This window comes from Herpailurus yagouaroundi, unplaced genomic scaffold, assembly GCF_014898765.1.
Source record: "Herpailurus yagouaroundi ecotype Mexico unplaced genomic scaffold, PumYag 28, whole genome shotgun sequence".
Lineage (NCBI taxonomy): Eukaryota > Metazoa > Chordata > Mammalia > Carnivora > Felidae > Herpailurus > Herpailurus yagouaroundi.
The window spans coordinates 23,398,010-23,418,091 of NW_024412376.1; the positions used below are offsets into that span (position 1 = coordinate 23,398,010).

A 20,082-nucleotide genomic window follows, 5' to 3' on the forward strand; every position below is an offset into this window, starting at 1 on the left:
AAAAAAAAAAAAAAAAAAAAAAAAAAGAGTTACAGAGAGGGAGGGAGGCAAACCGTAAGAGACTGTTAGATACTGAGAACAAATTGAGGGTTGACTGGGGGAGGAGGAGAGGGGAAAGTGGGTGATGGGCATTGAGGAGGGCACTTGTTGGGATGAGCACTGGGTGCTGTATGGAAACCAATTTGACAATAAATTATATTAAACAAACAAACAAACAAGCTTTAAAGATAAAATAAAATAAATAAGAATATATATTTGTGTAGAAATTTATAATTCTGAGTCATTAGTAGGAAGGATAATACAATTTTCTACTAAAAAAAGTTCATTATAGGGCAATATGGAACCCTGCTTCCCCAACCTCACCAAGAAGAGAGAACAAGAAAGTCTTAGGCCAAATTCTACCAAATTTGTTAAATTAATTTTAGCAAGCAGGCACAAAAACTCATACAACCTGCTCTTATGTGTTTGAAAACCTTTGAATCCTTAATCCTCAGAATCTGACAAGTGCCTTGCTTGGAAAGATTCACACTGAGGATAACACAGTGATGTAACACACAGCTCAGAAAACTTTTTCTGTAAAGGCCAGATAGTAGATATATTAGATTTTCTGGGCCATGTAGTCTTTGTTACAACTAAACTGCTATTAAAGTCCCCAGAGAAGCAATAAGACAATATGTAAACAAATGAGCTGTGTTCGAATATAACTTTATTTACAAAACAGTCAGTGCGCCTTTTTCTGGGCTGTGGACTATAGTTTTCAAACCCTGATGAAGAGAAAAGAACAGCCCCAACATCTGGTCATATGGGGCAACCTCCTCTGTGAAAAGAGATGATACAGAACCAAACAGATCTCACAAGGGCTTTATATACGACATATGAATATCTTATGGTAATTAATGGACTATTTTATGTGGATTTTCACCACAAAAGCTGCAGTGACTACCTAGCTGTCCCTACAATGTTGACAATGTTGATTCTTGTTTAGGGTAATTCAGATACTAACTAATCACCCCCAGGGTTTAAACAAAAGTCAAGTTATCTGTGATGCAGACTTTTCTTACCAAAGGATTTTAAAGTAAATGATTCAGATTATTTATCTGCTAGACTTCTGTTTGTTAGGATAGAAATTTCCTCTGGTACCTTAAGTATTAAATACTGGATGTGGAGATGCATGTATTGATAAGAAAGACACACAGGGAGTTCATGGGAGGAGCAAGAACCATACTACATTTTGTCATTAGGAAGTTGGAAAGGAATGCCGTTCAGGATGAGACAGGAGCTGGCCAATTGCTTTGTGTTTTTTTTTTTTTTTTCTTTTTTCCCCCTATCTTTTAATATGACTCAATTGTGCTGTTTCTCTGATCCCACTGCTTCATTTATTCAGTACCTATCTTTTTTTTTTTTCCTTCAAAACTTTATATTGGCCATAGGTTGCTTCGGCATCCTTTTGGCTTTCTCCTAACTTTGGCTCTGACATTGCCTCTCTCTTTCCAAGGTATTCCCACTGGCGTTCCTGCTTCCGAATGTTTAGTTGTCCAGACAGTTGCCATTCACATTCTCCAGAGGGAGATTTAATTGGCAGAACATGAAATTGTGGTGAAAGAACTTTTCTGCTCTTGTGGGTTTTATTTAAACAAAATGTTTAGGGGGGAGAGGGAGCTCTAAATGGGACAATGTTGTCTTTTTAAAAATATTAACCATGCATTAACATCTTATGTATTAATACACCAAACTGCAATTACATGGATGAGTGAGTGAGTGAATGAATGAATGAATGAAGAGTTGAAGCTCTGAAATCATTAACTTTCATTGTCAGGGGAGTGAGGACAATTTTTAATGGAGAATTACTTGGGAGTCAAAAGAAAGCAGCAAAGCTTTATGTATTTGGGAGCTCATTAAATGTCAGAAACTGAGGTTGGTATATTTTCTTGTTCCCTCGTTTGATATCCACGAAGCCCTGTAAAGGTGATATTATCCAGAGTTTTTCACTTGAAGAAATTGAAGCTAAAAGTGTATAGCTTTTACAGTGTCTTTAAAAGTTAATTGTAGAACTAGACATTTTATCCATGTCTGTATTATTCCTAAACTTTCTGCTATACCATGTTGCCTCAAAAGCCAGAATAATAGCAAGAACAGGGGTTTATGGGGTGAGCTTCAAAGACTTGCCCCAGACTGTGGGGTATCATCATCCACACAAGATAAAATTTGGTGTAGAATATAGCAATCACAATGACTCCTTTCGATTTTCCATGTGGGTGCCTCTACCTATCCTCACTGACAGGAAATAATCACAGCTTGTTTTCCAGTGTCAGGTAGGTGGAGGTAAATGATGGGGTTTCATTCCCCAAACCTGAGACAAAATTGCATGGCAGGTGATAGATTTTTGCCATTTCACTTACGCTTCTGTATCTCACACTTAACCCGATCCCCTCAAACTGCACCCTGGATTTCCAAGCACTCTGTTTAGACTTCTTTCCAGGGCTCCGCTTTCCTAAAATCACTTATGAATTTCCCTTGACCTTTATATTTCCCTTTGGTGCAGGGATAGGAGGAAAGGCCATTCTCATTACTGAGGATCTAGTACTAACAATATTACTGTAAGTTATAAGTTGCTTCTTAGTAATGACTGATTGCGTGCACTCGGGACATCTGCAATGTAAAAGGAGAGTTTATCAATCCAAATAACAAATTGCTGGGAATGTTAGAAACTTGTTTGGTGGTGGCATTCCCAGTGCCACTTGACCTCCTTAAACTCTCTCATTTCTATATCTCCTAGTACAACAGACCACAAGTCACTACGTTGGGATTATCCTGGCGGGAAACTACCTTTCCCACTTTAGAATGTGGAATGTCTTAGAAGAAGAAATTGATTATTAGAGACAAATATGGTTATCTCTACGGGTGAAAACATGAATAATAGCCAGGTTTAGGAAATTGGAGGAGTGGAGAACATTTGTAAAAGGAGAATTTACCATCGATACACTTTGTAAGAGTTCTTTTAGGTAAGGGATTACCTGCTCTCCCAGATAGATTTTCTTACATTCTCCATTACAGTGATTTTTAACAATTCACTGCTTTTTCAACTGTCTGAATCCTTTTTCTTTATAGCACACCCTGAAACTGGCAGAGTTCTGATCTAATTTAATACCTATATTAGAGTACGTTTTAGGTATCTTATCACCAAGTCCATGAACAACTATGCTAATGTATGAAGTAGCTCAACACTGTTCGAAACACATTGCTGTTGCTAACACCATAAAATCCTATTTACTTTTGCTTAAAAGTGTTTGATATTGAATTTGCTTTCCCCTGGACTGTAATTAACAACATTCTGAACTGCTTACAAGATTCAATTGACTGGCAATATTAATCACACAACACAGAGAAATTGGCTATTGCATTTGATTTTTTTTTTCTTATGTGTTCTTGGCATCTAATCACTGATTAAAACTAAGGAAATGGGCTCTTTTCACCATGCTCCATGAACATTTATTTTCTTGGTTTGTTTAATCTATAAAGATTGCCCCCCCTCCATGTTGGAGCTTGTTTCTAAATTTCTATAGATGTGGAATAAAACCAAGAAACAGTATTTCTTGTCAAGAGGAACAGTTTATTCCAGATAATTAAATCCAAGAATGTTCAAAGAAAACACAGCAAGGACCATAAATTAGGTTCTATCAAGGGATATAGGTCATTCCTCATGAATGGATACTGACAAAACAATTTTGTGGGAAGCTTTGAAAAGTCATTAATAGTTTTGAAACTTAGGAAAACTAGCACATTTTGCAGAAGAAAGCAACAAAGTTTAGTTTTGTGTTTTTGAAATGTACTTAAGACATTCACAGTAGATTTGACAGTATTTTTGAACTTGCATCTAAGATTTCTGCAAATATACTCTTATAAAAGCAAAGGAAGGCTTTTTTCCCTTCTTTTTTCTTTCTTCTTTCTTTCTTTCTTTCTTTCTTTCTTTCTTTCTTTCTTTCTTTCTTTCTTTCTTTCCACTTGCCCAAATGCCACTTAGAGAAACAAATAAAACTAGAATAGAATAAATTTAGAAATTCAAAAGGTATCTTTCCAGTGATTATAGAACCTCTCTGTTATTCACAAACATTATGTAGAACTGTTCCGTGTAATAGCACCAGAGTCAGACTCTAAGCTCCAGAAAGATAATGACACTTTATTTTATTCACTGATTTTACCTTCTTGTTTAGAACTGGAGCATGATAAATAAATCAGGGGGCAAAAATAATTTAGGTTGGAGTTCCTAAATTATTTTGCATAGCAGATTACTACTTGCATTTGGAAATTAACGAAGTTAAAATTTAGGAAAATGAAGCATAATAAAAATGATTAAGAGGACAGACTCCAGAAACAGGGCGTTTGGGCTTGAGTCTTGTATCTGATAGTCCCTGGTCGGGAGACTAGTCACATAGTCTTCCCTCATCTGTAAATTGAGGTAAAGAATTACACCCATATCACAGGGTGATTACAGTGTTTGAAGAGTTACTGGTGTATAGAGTAATTACTAAAGGTTGTAGTTAATATTATTGTTATTATTCTATGACTCTGGACTCTGTGTAGGTATTAAGGACTTATGCAAATATACCAATATCTTAGTGTTTGTAGAAGCCATGTGGCAATCTTAAAACATTTCGACTAGCTTTGAATCTGTAAATTGAGGAAAAAAAATATATCATGCAGTGGCAAGTCCAGTTATGAGTGTGCCTGTTTGCTTAGCAATCTTGCCTGTCACTATACCACCCACCCATCATCATTATTTTCTAACATACTCCCCCCCCCGGTTCCCCCACAGAATTATGATCAAGCAATTCTGGCACACATGGATACTTGCTTACAGTAGGATCCCATATTCTGAACTACTTGTAGTTTGCAAGACTTGACTTCTCTGTGCTTTCTAGTGTCTGCCTACATGTCTTTTAATTTGCTGGTGCTTCTGCGTGAAACATCTCTGCTTGCCATTTTTCAAGCTACAACTATGAACTGTGAGGCTATGTTCTCTGACCCTGAATATATCAGGATGAAGCAGATTTAACACTTTGTATGTAGCTATGCTGTGTTCCTGCCATGCTGTGTCTTTATAGACTGTAAATTACATGAAAAACATGTCTATGTATTTTCATCTCTAGTGAAAACTAGATATTATTTTTTTTTTAATTTTTTTTTCAACATTTATTTATTTTTGGGACAGAGAGAGACAGAGCATGAACGGGGGAGGGGCAGAGAGAGAGGGAGACACAGAATCGGAAACAGGCTCCAGGCTCTGAGCCATCAGCCCAGAGCCTGACGCGGGGCTCGAACTCACGGACCGCGAGATCGTGACCTGGCTGAAGTCGGACGCTTAACCGACTGCGCCACCCAGGCGCCCCAAGATATTATTTTTTAAACACTACCATTGAGCCATATTAAAAATTGTTTGTTTTTGAGTACATTTAGAAGAAGGAAAAAGGAAGCAGAATTATATATTCTATATCTCAGATGTGTGAAACTTTCTTTTTTTTAACTTAAAACACATGTGTTATAGATATTTCTTGCTTTACATTAGATTATTCTAAATGAATCTTGTTTCCTTCAAATTGTTCTGGTAATTCGAGCTACAAAGTGCAATTAGGTGAGAACATCTTGTGCATTTCCTTATGAGTTTCATTTCTGCACTCGAACAATAGTTTTTATGTTTTTCTTTTTTAAGGATAAGAAAACCGTAGTGAGAAATAGTAAGCAATGTAGATTTATTTGCAAATCCAAGGAATTGTGAAAAGTGTATGTTTGTGTACATATTTGCATGCATATTCTTGAGAATGATTCTCCTTTCAAAATTGATTTCTGTCAAATCATAAAATAAATTACAGAGGAATATCATATTTTATTATTTAAAGTGCATATATTATTTAGTGCCTTGCTTAATATAAAATGAAGTGGGTGAATTTCAACCATACAACTTTTTGGTTTTTCTTTTGATTTCAAGGGAGGTATTTTAATGCGCTTTTCTGAATATCAACTCAATTCCATGCACACTTCTACATATAAGTGTCAGATTTTCTTCAGTCTCTTGTGTGGACTTGATATAGCTATGGTAAATACATCTTCACTGGTTTAGTTCTAAAAGGGTGTGAAATAGCGATATAAGTTGTTTAAAAAAACTATAAATTTAAAATGTTTATAATGTTTGGCTGCTGGTATCTAAAGTTACTCTTTTCTGACTTCCTAATTATATATTTTGGCTATTATATTGCCTAACGAAAAAAAAAAGCCTCACAATAAAGCACAAGTTTAATTAATTAGTAGACACCTCAGAAAAGCAATTTGCACTGGTTTAAAAATTTGTTTATTCTGTAGATTGCTTATTGTAGAAGAGTCTATTAGCATGCATGCAGATTGTAATTTTTGTATTGGTTTCTATCATGTGTCGTTTAAGAGTTATTTAATGTTTTCTATTGTGTGTAGTTTATTTTAATTAGAGCTATAAAGCACACGACTCTTCATAATATTACCTATGTCATAAAATTTTACTCTGATTTATCTTGGTGTATGCTTTAATGCACAAACACATTTTCCCATGGTTAAATTTGTTGACAGTTCTTGAATTTTGATAAGTGTAGTCTAGGGGAAGTGAGAATGAACTGATGTGTGTCCTAAATCACATACCAATTAGAAACAAATTATTGTTATTGATTTTATTTTTATTATCATAAGGAAAATATTATTTTAATGTAATTTTTACAACTGCCTAATGAGCTAAAATTTTTCAAACTTTTGGAAATGAGACATTTGATTATTCATTGGATTCATATAATTTCATCAGAAAAAACTGCAAACACAGATGCATGAAGTTTGGGAGGCTTGTGTCTAACTGTATCCCCTATATCACATCGATTAGTGTTGCTCAAGGTGTGGTCTGCACTTGAATGCTCGTCTGCGACCTGTGTGGAATCAGTACAGAAACAGGGAGTAAAGATTGAAAGAAATGCCGAAGCAGTTTGAGAAAAAAATATATATTGATTAACTCTAATAGTAATGAATTTGGGTTTATGTTTTATGTGTATATTTTTATTTCATTTTTCAAACAATTCAATTTATTGTCTTTTTTCCCTTTTTGTCCTTTAAAATTTTTTAAATATAATTTATTGCCAAATCGGCTAACATACAGTGTGTAAAATGTGCTCTTGGTTTTGAGGGTAGATTCCTGTGGTTCATTGCTTACATATGACACCCAGTGCTCATCCCAATAAGAGCCCTCCTCAAGGCCCATCAACCCATTTCCCCCTCTCCCCAATGCCCCCATCCACCCTCAGTTTGTTCTCTGTATTTAAGACTCTCTTATGGTTTGCCTCCCTCCCTCTCTGTTTGTAGCTAATTTTTTCCCTTGCCTTTTGTTCTGCAGTAGATTTGGAAAAATGAAACTGGTTCTTTCCCACAGATAGTTTTTGAAACACTGCTATATAGGTAGTACAGGTATACACAGTAGGCTTTTTGAATCCTGAAATTAAAGACATGAGTGGGATTTGAAATTCCTTTTCTTAAAAATCTTGACAATAGAGTAATGAAGTGTCAAATGAGGAAAAGAGTTTCCAGCACCCCATGTTGGTATTGAACCTCTAAGATGGCCCCTGATGATCCTCACATGTGGTATTCATGCTTTTGTGCTTGCATTTTCTGGACCTAATAACTCACTTCCAAGAAATAGTACAAGAGTGGTAGGATACCATTCTGAAATTAGCTTTAAAAAGGCTGCATTCTATATTAGACATCTTCTCTCAGTCTCTGACAAGAGTCCTCACTCTAAGGAAAGCCACGTTTGAGAGCTGCCCTGCAGAGAGGCCCGTGTGCAAGAACAGGAACTGAGCCAGTGAGGAACTGAACCTCTCAGTGCAAAAGTTAGGAAGGAAAGCAAACTTGGCAAAAAACTGTATGAAAGATCAGATGATCTTCCCTTGGTCAAGCCTGCAGAAGAGAATGCAACCCTGGCTAGTACCCTGATTTCAGCATTGTGACAGACTCTCAGGCAGAGGCACTCAGCTCAGCATGCCCAGAGTCTTGACCTTTGGAAACTGTCAGAACAAACAGCCACTAAATTGTGGCATAATTTAGTATGCAGCCGTGGACCACTCATCCACCCTTCTTAAAGAGAGAAGGAGGTATCTCATCTATGACCCTGTGCACAGAGAATCAAATGGATTCCTGGCAATTTTTTGTAACCACTATCTTCCGTATAATCTTTTACTACTGATTGTAACTCTCTAGTATCCTGGGCTATTTTAAAAACTACCGTGTTGATGTTTTTGATAGCATTATTGTTCCGTGAGTGTTTTCAGACACCTGGAATCTAAAACTTAAATATTGGGACAGACTCCAAGATACATACATGACTACATTTTTTTAATTGAGCAAAGGATCATTTTTAAAGAAAGTTTTCTTATCTCTGTAATTCTGAAAACAAAGGAGAAGAGAATAGCCACAAAGCAAAGCTTGGAGGGCAAGAATAAATTGTACTTTGGGTCAAAGATTTTGCAAACCAGTGAACTATGAACATAAACACTCTTACTGTAGATAATAGCAACTATGCATTAGAATCTCCATGTATACATGATGACATCAAATGGTAAAAGTAATGAAAACAAATAAAAAATTGCCTGCAAAACAAAAATGAAAATGCAGTGTGAACAAAACAGCTTCCAGTTTGTGTTTAAAAATAGGTATCTTGAAAAAGATAGTCACAGGTATTAGCCATGAAAAAGACCCAGCTGAAAAAACTGGAGTTAACTTATAAATATATTCTCCCTGCTCCTTAATCTGAAGAGTTTATTTTTTGATGTTACAGAGAAAAAAATCACAAAAATACGTTCTTGACTCAATAATTAAATAACTAACACAGTTTTGTTTTTTAAGATAGCACGTCCTAGGGGTGCCTGGGTGGCTTAGTCGGTTAAGCATCTGACTTCAGCTCAGGTCACGATCTTGCGGTCCGTGAGTTCGAGCCCCACGTCGGGCTTGGGCTGACGGCTCAGAGCCTGGAGCCTGCTTCCGATTCTGTGTCTCCCTCTCTCTCTGCCCCTCCCCTGTTCGTGCTCTGTCTCTCTCTGTCTCAAAAATAAATAAACGTTAAAAAAAAAAGATAGCACATCCTAAAAATAATAAATATTTTGCTTTCATTTATGATGATTAACATTTTTTCATTTTACACAGCATTTAGCTTATATTTTGAATTGTATTCTATTTCACTGACTGTATATGTAAAGATTTATATCAGACTGATAGTATGTGTTTAACATTTTCATATCATATAAATTCATTTTTATTTATATTTGATATGATGAACCATTCTTATATTTGAACTGTACTCAATATTCAGTTACCTAGTTTTTTTAATGACAAATTATGAAAACACAGGAAATACTGTTATAAATACTAAAGAGATGTGAAATAAATAGGAAAATATTAATATTTCATTACTTATTTGCTACTTACTGTTTTCTATTAATACCTTACAATTTGCTCCAATAAGCAAACAGTAACTATAGCTTTGATTTACTAATGTGAGAAGTGTCCTAGGATTAGAAAAACTCTTATAATACCTACAGGCATTTTATCTTAATTTATTCCTTGTTTTTCACTTCAAATTGAGGATCATGAGGTCATACAGAGGACACATTTGCAACCTGTTCCTAAAACACTTTTTTTGCGTCATAAAGGTTTTGAGAATCATCATTCTTAGTTAGTTCAAAATTATGTATCTTGATTTCTTGTGCTGATATTTGAAACACCCATTCGTAGATTATATCCAAAGCTAGATGATAGATTTATGGTCAGAAGGGGGAAATGAAATACTTGGAAAATTTACAAGCTTTATGATTTGAGGATTCAATCACAAAGAGACAGAACATTAAACACCTTAAACACGTTTTTCCTTCAAAAATTTTTGTTTCCCTATGTGGAAATAGATAGGTATTCCATTATTGTTTTCTAATTTTTAAATAAGTGTTCTTTTATGGGGAGAAGAACAATATAGAATAGTAGTACAGGGGTCTTTCTCAGTATAAGACCAGCTTGGCAGGATTTCAGACTTTTTGGCCTTATGGTCTCGGTCATAACTACTCCACTCTGCCCTTGTAAACACCCAAGCCTACATAGAAGGTATGTAAAAGGATGGGTGTGGCTGTGTTCCAATAACACTTTAGTTATAAAACAGGTGGGGTCTGGCCCATGGGCCGCAGTTGCTGACTTGTGGTATGGTCAAATGTTTAAGCATGCAGGCCCTGGGCCACACTTCTGGGGTTCAAATCCCACCTCTATTTCTAACCTTCCATGTAAGCTTTACCAGATACTTAGTTTTTCCCTGCTTCATCCTCCTCATCTATAAAATAAGAGTGATATTAGAAACCCTTACCTCTTACAGATGCTGAGAGTAAAGTGCTTATAAGGGTTCCTGGTATAGGGTGAGAGAATAGGACTCCAAGCCACTGTTTCTCTCAATTTCTTTGTGTGTATTAATGTTCTTATAGTTATAAAGAAGATTCCCAGTATTTAAAAGTCCTTATTTCATTTATTAAGACTAAGTATATTTTATGCTTTTCCCTGGCGTTAGTTAGTGAATTACAAGTTTTGTTTATCAAAGTAAAAGTGGCCATATATATTCTGAAGGCATTTAACTTCAATTTGCAGAGATTTTCAGAGACAATTGAGGAATTCCCTCAATGGCATTGCCCTTTTGCACAATTCATTTTATTTATGTGTTTAATCTGTGGTAAGTCAGGGAGCAAAAGTGCTTTCTAGAAAATAAAGGGCTCACCAAAGTGTTACAAATGAATTCTTTCAGGGTCCTAGGACATCACTTGGAAAAATGAGTGGTACTTTGATAATAAATGTGACATTTGGGGGCCTGAAGCAGATAGTTTGTCTCAAATAGATAATTCATTTATATCTAGACAAAGTTTACTCACTCTATCTCGTGATCAAGTCATGTGTTAAGTTTTTCTACACAGGGAAATTTCCCCTTTTGTGGAATTTACTGGCTTAACTATTATACAAGCCACTCTTCCCATAATATGGTGAGATATGTAAATAAGTTTGTCGGAATAGATAACATATTAAAAAAAAAACAGATTTCCAATGCTATTTTTTAGCTTATAGAAGTGGCCGTGCCTCATGGTTTAGCTTAGCTTTTGAAGCACAGGAAACAATAAGTGTTAATGTTAGTAGAGAAATTTTGAAGTTTTGTCTGACAGGGTTTGGGGAACATAATCATGAAATACAGAAATCCTAGGAAATTTACCTTCCTACTTTTCAAGTTGGGTTCACACAATTTTCATCATGGTGTTTTTACTTCTGCGTACGTATAGAAAGGCTAACCAATAGTGTTTTACTTCTGCGTACGTATAGAAAGGCTAACCAAGTTTCTGCTAACAAGTGGAGCAGTTGCTTATTATACTTACCTTTGCTTTGATTCTGGAGATTTGAATCAAAAAACAAAATTGTTGTTGAAAGTTTAAAAATTAGGGATCTTCCTATCTTTCATGTTCCCCCTAAATGTAGACATTTTGCTGGTTTGCTTGCTCCTTGGAATAAATAGAATCTTTCAGTGTGGGACTGCTGGTCCAATCTTTCCTCCCTTGAAGAGAACAAGGGACCAGAAGAAACGCTCTTCATAATTCCTGATGTGCATGTGTCATCTGAACCTGAACTTCTCCAACTGGGGGTATTTCTTATAGTTGTTTTTGAAATCCCAGGTTGGCTTATTTGTGATCTAACTTGAAGCTTGAGAACAACCAATTTTTACACAAAGCTTTTTGAGACAAAAGAGATTGTGCCTGAATGAACACTGATGTGAAAATACTTTTATCTCTCATTCTGGCAAAATTCCTAAGATTTAATGAGGTGAAACCATTTTCGGGGAAAAAAAAAAGCCTAGCGATGTGAGAACACAAAGAAAAATATCTACAAATAGCTAATAGGCAGACTACTTTGCTTTTCTATGCGGTTTCAGATCCCCACAATGGCCAGACATTGACATTGCCCTTGACTTAACCAAAAGAACTAGGTTCATGTTTTACATTATGATTATAAATCTTTAGATAGCTATGGCCCCAAATTAACCCAACATGACCGTGTTAATCTTTTTTTTCCCCAAGATGTAAATTTCTTATTTGTAAAACTATCTTGGAAAATGGTGTACTTCAAAGAAGATAAAGCCTGTTACTTTTTTATCAAGTTTTTAATTTTAACTCCAGTATAAATTACAGGCAGTGTTATATTAGTTTCAGGTGTACAATACACTGATTGAACAATTCTATACATTACTCAGTACTCATCATGGTAAATGTATTCTTAATCGCCTTCACCTATTTCACCCATCCCCCCACCCACCTCTTTTCTGGTAACCATCAGTTTGTTCTGTATAGTTAAGAGTCATTTTCTTGGTTTCTCTTTTTTTTTCTTTGCTAATTTGTTTTGTTTCTTAAATTCCACATATGCATGAAATCATATGGTCTTTGCCTTTCTCTTACTGAGTTATTTTGTTTCATATTATACTCTCGACCTCCATCCGTGTTGTTGCAAATGGCAATATTTCATTCTTTTTTATGACTGCCTAATATTTCACTGTGTATATATGCCACATCTTCTTTATCCATTCATCTATCATTGGACACTTGGGCTGCTTCCATAATTGAGCAATTGTAAATAGTACTGCAATAAATTAGGGGTGCATATATCATTTCAAATTAGTGCTTTTTGTATTATTTGGATAAATACCCAGGATTGCAATTACTGGATTGTAAGGTAGTTCTATCTTTTAGTGTTTCCACAGTGGCTGCACCAATCTGCATTCCTACCAATGGTTCATGAGGGTTCCCTTTTCTTTACATCCTTGTCATTACTTGTTTTTAATAGTTTTGATTTTAGCCATTCTGACAGGTGTGATGACTGTATTATTCTGAGGGAGTTAATTAAATATGGCTGAGGTTTTGCCATGGACATATATATATATATATAATATATATATGTATATACGTATATATAATATATGTATATATATATTCTCCAATTAATTCCTGCTAATCCGTATAGATGTTGATGATTTCAAACACTGTGTGGCATCAACATGTCGCTTTCACATTGTTGAGCTTCAGTGCTAATGATGTTAGTCTCACATCTGTTCCTCGTTCTACTTCTCTTTGATATTTTATGAGTGGAGTCACTACGGCAATGAAAACTTACCCACATCTTCTTGGGTGATGTTGCTGATAGCTGTACCACTTTAGATGAGTCTGAGGTGATAGCAGAAAACTTGCCTTCTTGCATTAACTACAATCATAAATGACAGGCTTTAAAAAAGTTCACTGCATCTTACATTTTATATTTGGGAAGGCATGCAGTTTGGACATCACTTTCAAAAATGTTTTGAGGAATTCATGGTCCTTTCTAAGAAACCAGAAAAATTAAAGGACTTCGTTAGCAGTAATGAGAGGCTGGCCAATGGTGATGTTGCCCAAACATACCAACAGAAATGAACCTGGCACTTTCGAAAAGCAAGTATACTTTATCACCTCTTTTATGTTGCATATTGTACAGATATTTATATTTTTTATAACTAATCCCCACAGCACCTTTGCCATATAGGTAGGTATTTCCCCCCCAACTTTAGTCGCAGGAATCTGAGTTTTACATCGTTTTCTAAAATGATGCAGCTAATAAGTGCTAAAGTCAGACTTAAATTAAGTTTTCCTGTCTCCAAATCCACCACTTATTCTCATTGTCTAGTTTTCATTGTATGTTCTGTTTTGTTATGATTCAGGAGAAATTCCAACTCCTCCCCGTGTGTGGAATGACTAGTAGTCATCATCCCCACACACCGAGATGTAATTTAAAAAACAAAAGTTATTAAATGAGTGCATTATGATTCTCAGCCAAAGTTTTGAGACTTGAGTGGAGGACTTTAGTTTGAAAGTTTAATGTCCAAGAATTCTATTATTCTGTAATGGTTTTACAAAGATATTTTAAGAAGGGACTAAGTAATCAATAAGTTTTTAGTTATCCAGTTGTGTGATCTTCCCTTCACCTGATCCTAGATAACTTCTTGCAGTACCTACTAGTGGAGACAGCCATAATATACCACTGACTTCACATAACCCTAACTCAATCTGAATATAAGATTGATAGGTATAATTTCTGAAGTTTTCTTTCTTCCTTCTTTGCCTTTCATTTGAAATTGGTAAGGTGGGAAGGTGGTGATGAGCGAGTGATTAATCACAGTAAGGAAAAACTTTTGCAACAGTTTAATATTTTTTAATATTGTAATTTGAAGGAAACTCTACACCTGATGTGGGGGCTCAAACTCACAACCCTGAGATCAAGAGTCACGTGCTTTGCCAACTGAGCCAGCTAAGCACCCCTAAAATTTTTGAATAAGTAAAATAGGGAAGTGTATTTATTTCTGTAATTAAAATGTGGAACATTTTCCTCTTTGAACATCGGGGTTATTAGCAAAGAGGTTAGAATGAAGATTCAAAGAATCTCTACTTGACCTTTTTGGATTCCCTGGGTTCTGTAGATTTCCAATGCATCCACTTTAGTGGGTTTAAGAGTGTGGAGTTAGGAAATGTTCAATCAAGGAGCCTCACCATGATTTTCTGCTCTTTCTTACAACAGTGACAATAGCTTATTAATTTGAAGAGTTAAAGTGTGTTTTATCTACCATAAATGATGATACAGCTTATTAATTTGCACAGTTAAATATGTTTTATCTACCATAAAATGTGATATGTATGAGGGACATCTACACGGCTCTAAGGGTGGTAAAACAGTAAATACAATAGAGTCAGTCAATGTGCTTTGCTTTTTAAAAAATCTTTTCAGTATACATTGCCCCGCATTACTGTTGTATAGTCATAGTCATATTTACTAAATGTACAGTAAGTATATTGTAATGATTCTTTTCCATATTAAAGATTTCAACTTTAGGCAAGATTTAATTAGGTATGCATTTTTCTTTCAAGCTTCCAATTGCATTTTGATGAACTCTTTAGATATTCAATTATCATGTGACTGATTTGCATAAAATCTATTTATACTGTATGGGCTAGTGCAGACTCACTTGGTATTATTGCTGCTCTATTGATGGTTTCATTTACTATTGTACTAGTGGAAAAATGAAGCTGTATAACTGGAAACTGGTAAGATACCTTCATAGCTTATTAGCTTAGGGTAATTATCTGCATGTTCTATCGCACATTGGATTGCAACTGAAAGTATTGCATTATAATATTTAGGTGAAGTGGCAACGAAGAATAATTAAATTATTATAATAAACATTGACTTGCACTGAAAATGAACACATTTATTGAAAAACATTTCTATAACATGTAAAAAGTGTGTTCCCTTTTGATAACTATTGTTTCTCTCTTGTTCCTCTTTTTATTTTTTTATTTATTTGTTTTTTTTTTTTTTTTATAATTTGCTGCTTGCCATTGCAGGAAGTAGAGGTTTGTATTCAGCTTCTGTATTTCATATTTTATTCTATATTTATAATTTACTTACTCGTATACACTCAACTCACATTATTTTCTTCCTTAGGATGATTATTTCCACACTTGGAGTCCAGGAAAGGCCTTCGATCAGGGTAAGAATCTATTTTATTTTTAAATTAAAATCATTACATATTTATAATCAGTGTACTTTAAACATGATATTTATTATTGGTTAGCTTCTTAAAATACTAAATAAGAGAGCTTAGATAATGGGACAATTCATACAAAAATTAATTACAGTAATAAGCGAATTAGGTAACATGATTATGCCAGGATGTCTTTTATGTTTAGATACATATCTTCGATTACTGATTTAGGCTTCTGAACTTTATCGTGCCCATTTTTATTAGTTGATACTAGTCACTTAATCCAGTTTTCAAGTATATTCAAGCACATTCACTAGGATATAGATTTATTTGTGCAAGATTTCAAAACAGATGACTTTATAGTCTCTGTTTCAGTTAGTAAAAACTTCCATTTAAAACAGAGAAGACTTGAGACACCTGGGTGGCTCAGTGGGTTAAACGTTGGACTTTGGCTCAGGTTATGACCTCGTGGTCTGTGAGTTCGATCTCCGCGTTGGGCTCTGTGCTGTCAGCTCAGAGCCTGGAGCCTGCTTCAGATTCTGTGTCTCCCTGTCTCTCTGCCCCTCCCCTACTCATGCTCTCTCTGTCTCTCAAAAAACGAATAAACGTTAAAAAATAATTAAAAAAAACATAAAACAGAGAAGACTGATAATTAGACTCAGCTGGGGTCTTAGTAAGACCCAAAAGGAAAAGTTATATATAAAACTAAGGTTTTCCCACATCCACTCACAGTTTGTGCTTCTCTTTATGTACTGGAGAAGGAAAAGCAGGAAATATACATGAGATAGGAAGATGTGCATGAGAATAGAAACACCAAGCTCAGTGCAATCATAAACTATATAAGTAATTAGATTTGTTTGCTAAATTCTGTAATATTAGAACCAGAGACTCTTCCTTTTGAAGTTTGGGATAAAAAGAAATTACTGCTTTACATTGACTGAAGTAACCTTATGAAATATATTACTTCCTGAAGTACCATTTAAAAATAGAAATCATTTTTTAAAATTTCTTTTTAACTTTTACTTATTCTTGAGGGAGAGAGAGAAGGAGAGAGAAAGAAAGAGTGTGAGCAGGGGAGGGGGGAGAGAGAGAGAGGAGAGGGAGACACAGAATCTAGGTAGGCTCCAGGCTCTGAGCTGTCGGCATAGAGCCCGATGCGGGGCTCAAACTCATGGACTGTGAGATCATGACCTGAGCTGAAGTCGGATGCTTAACCAACTGAGCCACCCAGGCGCCCCAAAATAGAAATCATTTTTAGGAATGAATTTTAATGTGTTAGTAGGGGAAGCTTGGGGTACTTGGCTATGTCATTTAATATGTGTAATGAATGATTTCTGAGTGGGAACCAACCTGGGTGGACCTAGCTGGGGACTGTCATCAACATTGATGGTAATCTGCAGTGTGAAACACTCATTCATATCCAATCCCCCCTTTAATATTAGTTTGTTTCTCCTATATATTTCATGTAATTTTATTATTATTATTATCCAGAGTGTTTATTTGTAGAGTCTACATTTTATATTCAACAAATTTGTTTTTGGATTTGGCTAACAATGTAAGTCAAGCCAACTGTACTCAAAGACAGGCAATTAAAAAGCGTAATGACATGCAGACTGAGTTATATCTGCAAGCTTTCTTGGGAAATGAATTTTTATGATGGACTCATATTCCTTGAAAAATCAGAATTTTCTATGAAATGGATATTAACACTTAAATTTGCCATACTTGGTGCATCCAATTACAATAAAGATGCATGTGTGTGTTTGATAATTTGTTGAACTACAGTTTATCGCCCGTTAAGAAAAAAAAAAAAAAGGAGAAGAAGGAAAGATTGCTGTAGGCAGCTGCCAAACCCTGGTAAAATTGATTCAGTTTCATTTTCAAAGAGGTTTTTAGCCTACTAATTTGTCAAAAATATCATATTTATTGGGCAGAGGGAAGCTCATGACATGATAATAGCTAATATTTATAGAGTGTCCTATATCCAGTCACTATTCGAAGTATTCAGTATATTAGTTCATTTAATCTTTGCAACAACCTTGTCAAGTAGATGAAGAAGGTGAAGTACTTATTGAGCTCCTACTTAAGATGATATTCCTGCAAAGTGGCAGAGTCAGGATTTGGATTCAGGCAATCTGACCCCTGAAACCCATGTCCTAATTACTATGTGACACTGTCACTCATATGATAGCATTAAAATGAAATAATGACATACTATTTTGAATACCAGATTTGAAACAATATTTTGTAGATTATCAGACCCTGGGTTTTGGCTGAAAAAACATTCACAGTTGATGTTTTGCATCAAAAGAAAAAAAAAAGAAAAATGGAAAAAAGTTAGATTGAGATACATGTATTTGTTTTCTATTTGTTTCGGCTTTCAGTCCTATTAACTAACCTATCTGTAGACCATACTGAGGAGTGACAAAAATTATCCTATTCTCATTTAGCTCTGAGTAAGATAGATAGTTCATATCATTTGGATAGAAGAGCTTGAGATATGCTGATTTCCAATGCTTCTTGTTTTTTTATGAGGAAGAGATCTTCTGTTAAGTACTAGTTTCAAAATATGATTGAACTTTTGAACATAAAATAATTTATGACTTTTTATGAGTAGTTTTTAAATATATCTCTCATGGTGTATGGACATCGATATCACATCAATATAAGTTGATTTTCTGCAGTTTCTTTTTTGGGGGTGTTTACCTATTTCTTGAAAAGAATGAAGAAAAAAGTTATCTTAGGATTATATTTTATATGCTGATATTATACCATTTTTACAGTATCTATTTTAAATTGTATTTTACTTACTTTTCAATAGACTGGTCCACAAAATATGCAGAAATTAAAGTACTACTCATGAAAATATTAATATTTAATGACAGAAATGGCATTTCTCATCACCAAACCGTTTCTACATATATGCATAAATATGCACATGCATACAAAAATAAGCATACATATATTTGCATATGCATAGATACACACATATTTGCAGCTACAAGCTTTCTTCTAGGTAAAACTCAGATGGTTGTTCATATATAGCTTATTTATCTTGTGGTTTCACTGTGACAGATTTTCTTTTTTTTAAAGTTTACTTATTTGCTTTGTTGGCGGGGAGGGGCAGAGAGAGCAGGAGAGAGAATCCCAAGCAGATTCCACACTGTCAGTGTGGAAGCTGAGGTGGGGCTCAAACTCAGGAACCATGAGATCGTGACCTGAGGCAAAGTCAAGAGTTGGATGCTTAACTGACTGAGCCACCCAGGCGCCCTGACACATTTTTTTATCTTGTGCGTTTCCTTTCATAAGTCAGAATGTTTTTTACATCGATTTCGTTTTACCACTAAAACAGTAAGAGTTTGGGGAAAATGTAATAGTTTCAACTGAATTTAAGTAAAACTATTTTGGTGATGGAAAATTCTGCTTTATAATAAAGTAAAGCATACTGGTGCCAAATATAAATTTCTTTTTATTTCTCCACATGGAATTTTCTGTGCCATTACTTTTTTTTTTTTTTAAGATTATTTATTTATTTTTGAGAGAGAGAGTGAGCACAAGCAGTGGAGGGGCAGAGAGAGAGGGAGGGAGACACAAAATCCAAGGCAGGCTCCAGGCTCTGAACTGTCAGTGTAGAGCCTGACACAGGGCTCAAACCCATGAATGATGAGGTCATGGCCTGAGCCAAAGTCGGATGCTTAACTGACCGAGCCACCCAGGCTCCCCTATGCCATTACTTCTATTCATTAGTGTGGCTAATAATGAGTTGACAGAATAGAATTGAAAGAAGTTTTAATGAGGATATGTATCTTCTTGAATATGACATGAAGATTTAATGTTTACTGTGACAAACTTAAAGGAGAAATGCATAGATGAACCTAGAAAAACATTTTAAACAATTCAATAAATTCTTTGAATAGATAGGCTAGAGTTGTAAAAAGCCAGTTTTTTTTTTTCCTTTCATGCCATTAACATAAAATTGTTTCTGGTCATGGATTAATTTGTATTTATAATAGATAAGTCACTGAATTTTTTTACAGGAATTCCTGTCAGTTGCTTAGAGAATCTACTTGTACTAAAGTGTTATATGTACAAGGATCACCTTTTATTAAAAAAATTATTTTCTCCAGTATATGATATCCATTTGCCCGGAGATAAAATAGTTGGAAGCAAAACGTGCTTTGTGTATATTTCCCTAATTTTACAATCTAATCCGGCTTGGAGTTGTTCCTCTTGGTATCCACTATGGCAGCGAATTACAATCAATAGACTAATAATAAAGATGCTGAATTTAAATAGATTGAGAGATTTCAAGATGAATCAGTTTCACGTTGTTGATGTATTTCCCCTGCTCAGGCAGATTTCTGGATTATGGAAAGAAGGGTGAGGAGTGTGATTACTGACAGATCGGCATACTTAAGCCACTTCATAGACCCTTGTCAGGGGCTTTCTTCCTAAAT

At 35.1% G+C, this 20,082-nt stretch overlaps 1 protein-coding gene across 4 annotated transcripts in view; it reads left to right on the forward strand.

Moving 5' to 3' along the window:
• Positions 1–20,082, forward strand: part of SPOCK3 (SPARC (osteonectin), cwcv and kazal like domains proteoglycan 3) — a 485,610-nt gene that overhangs the window by 150,972 nt on the left and 314,556 nt on the right. For 2 of the 4 annotated variants that reach the window (XM_040471022.1, XM_040471015.1), the window contains exons 3-4: positions 15,486–15,494; positions 15,586–15,631. In XM_040471022.1, the coding sequence (XP_040326956.1) occupies positions 15,486–15,494; positions 15,586–15,631 (55 nt within the window). The remainder of the gene's footprint in view (positions 1–15,485; positions 15,495–15,585; positions 15,632–20,082) is intronic. The other 2 variants (XM_040471030.1, XM_040471035.1) reach the window with 1 other exon arrangement.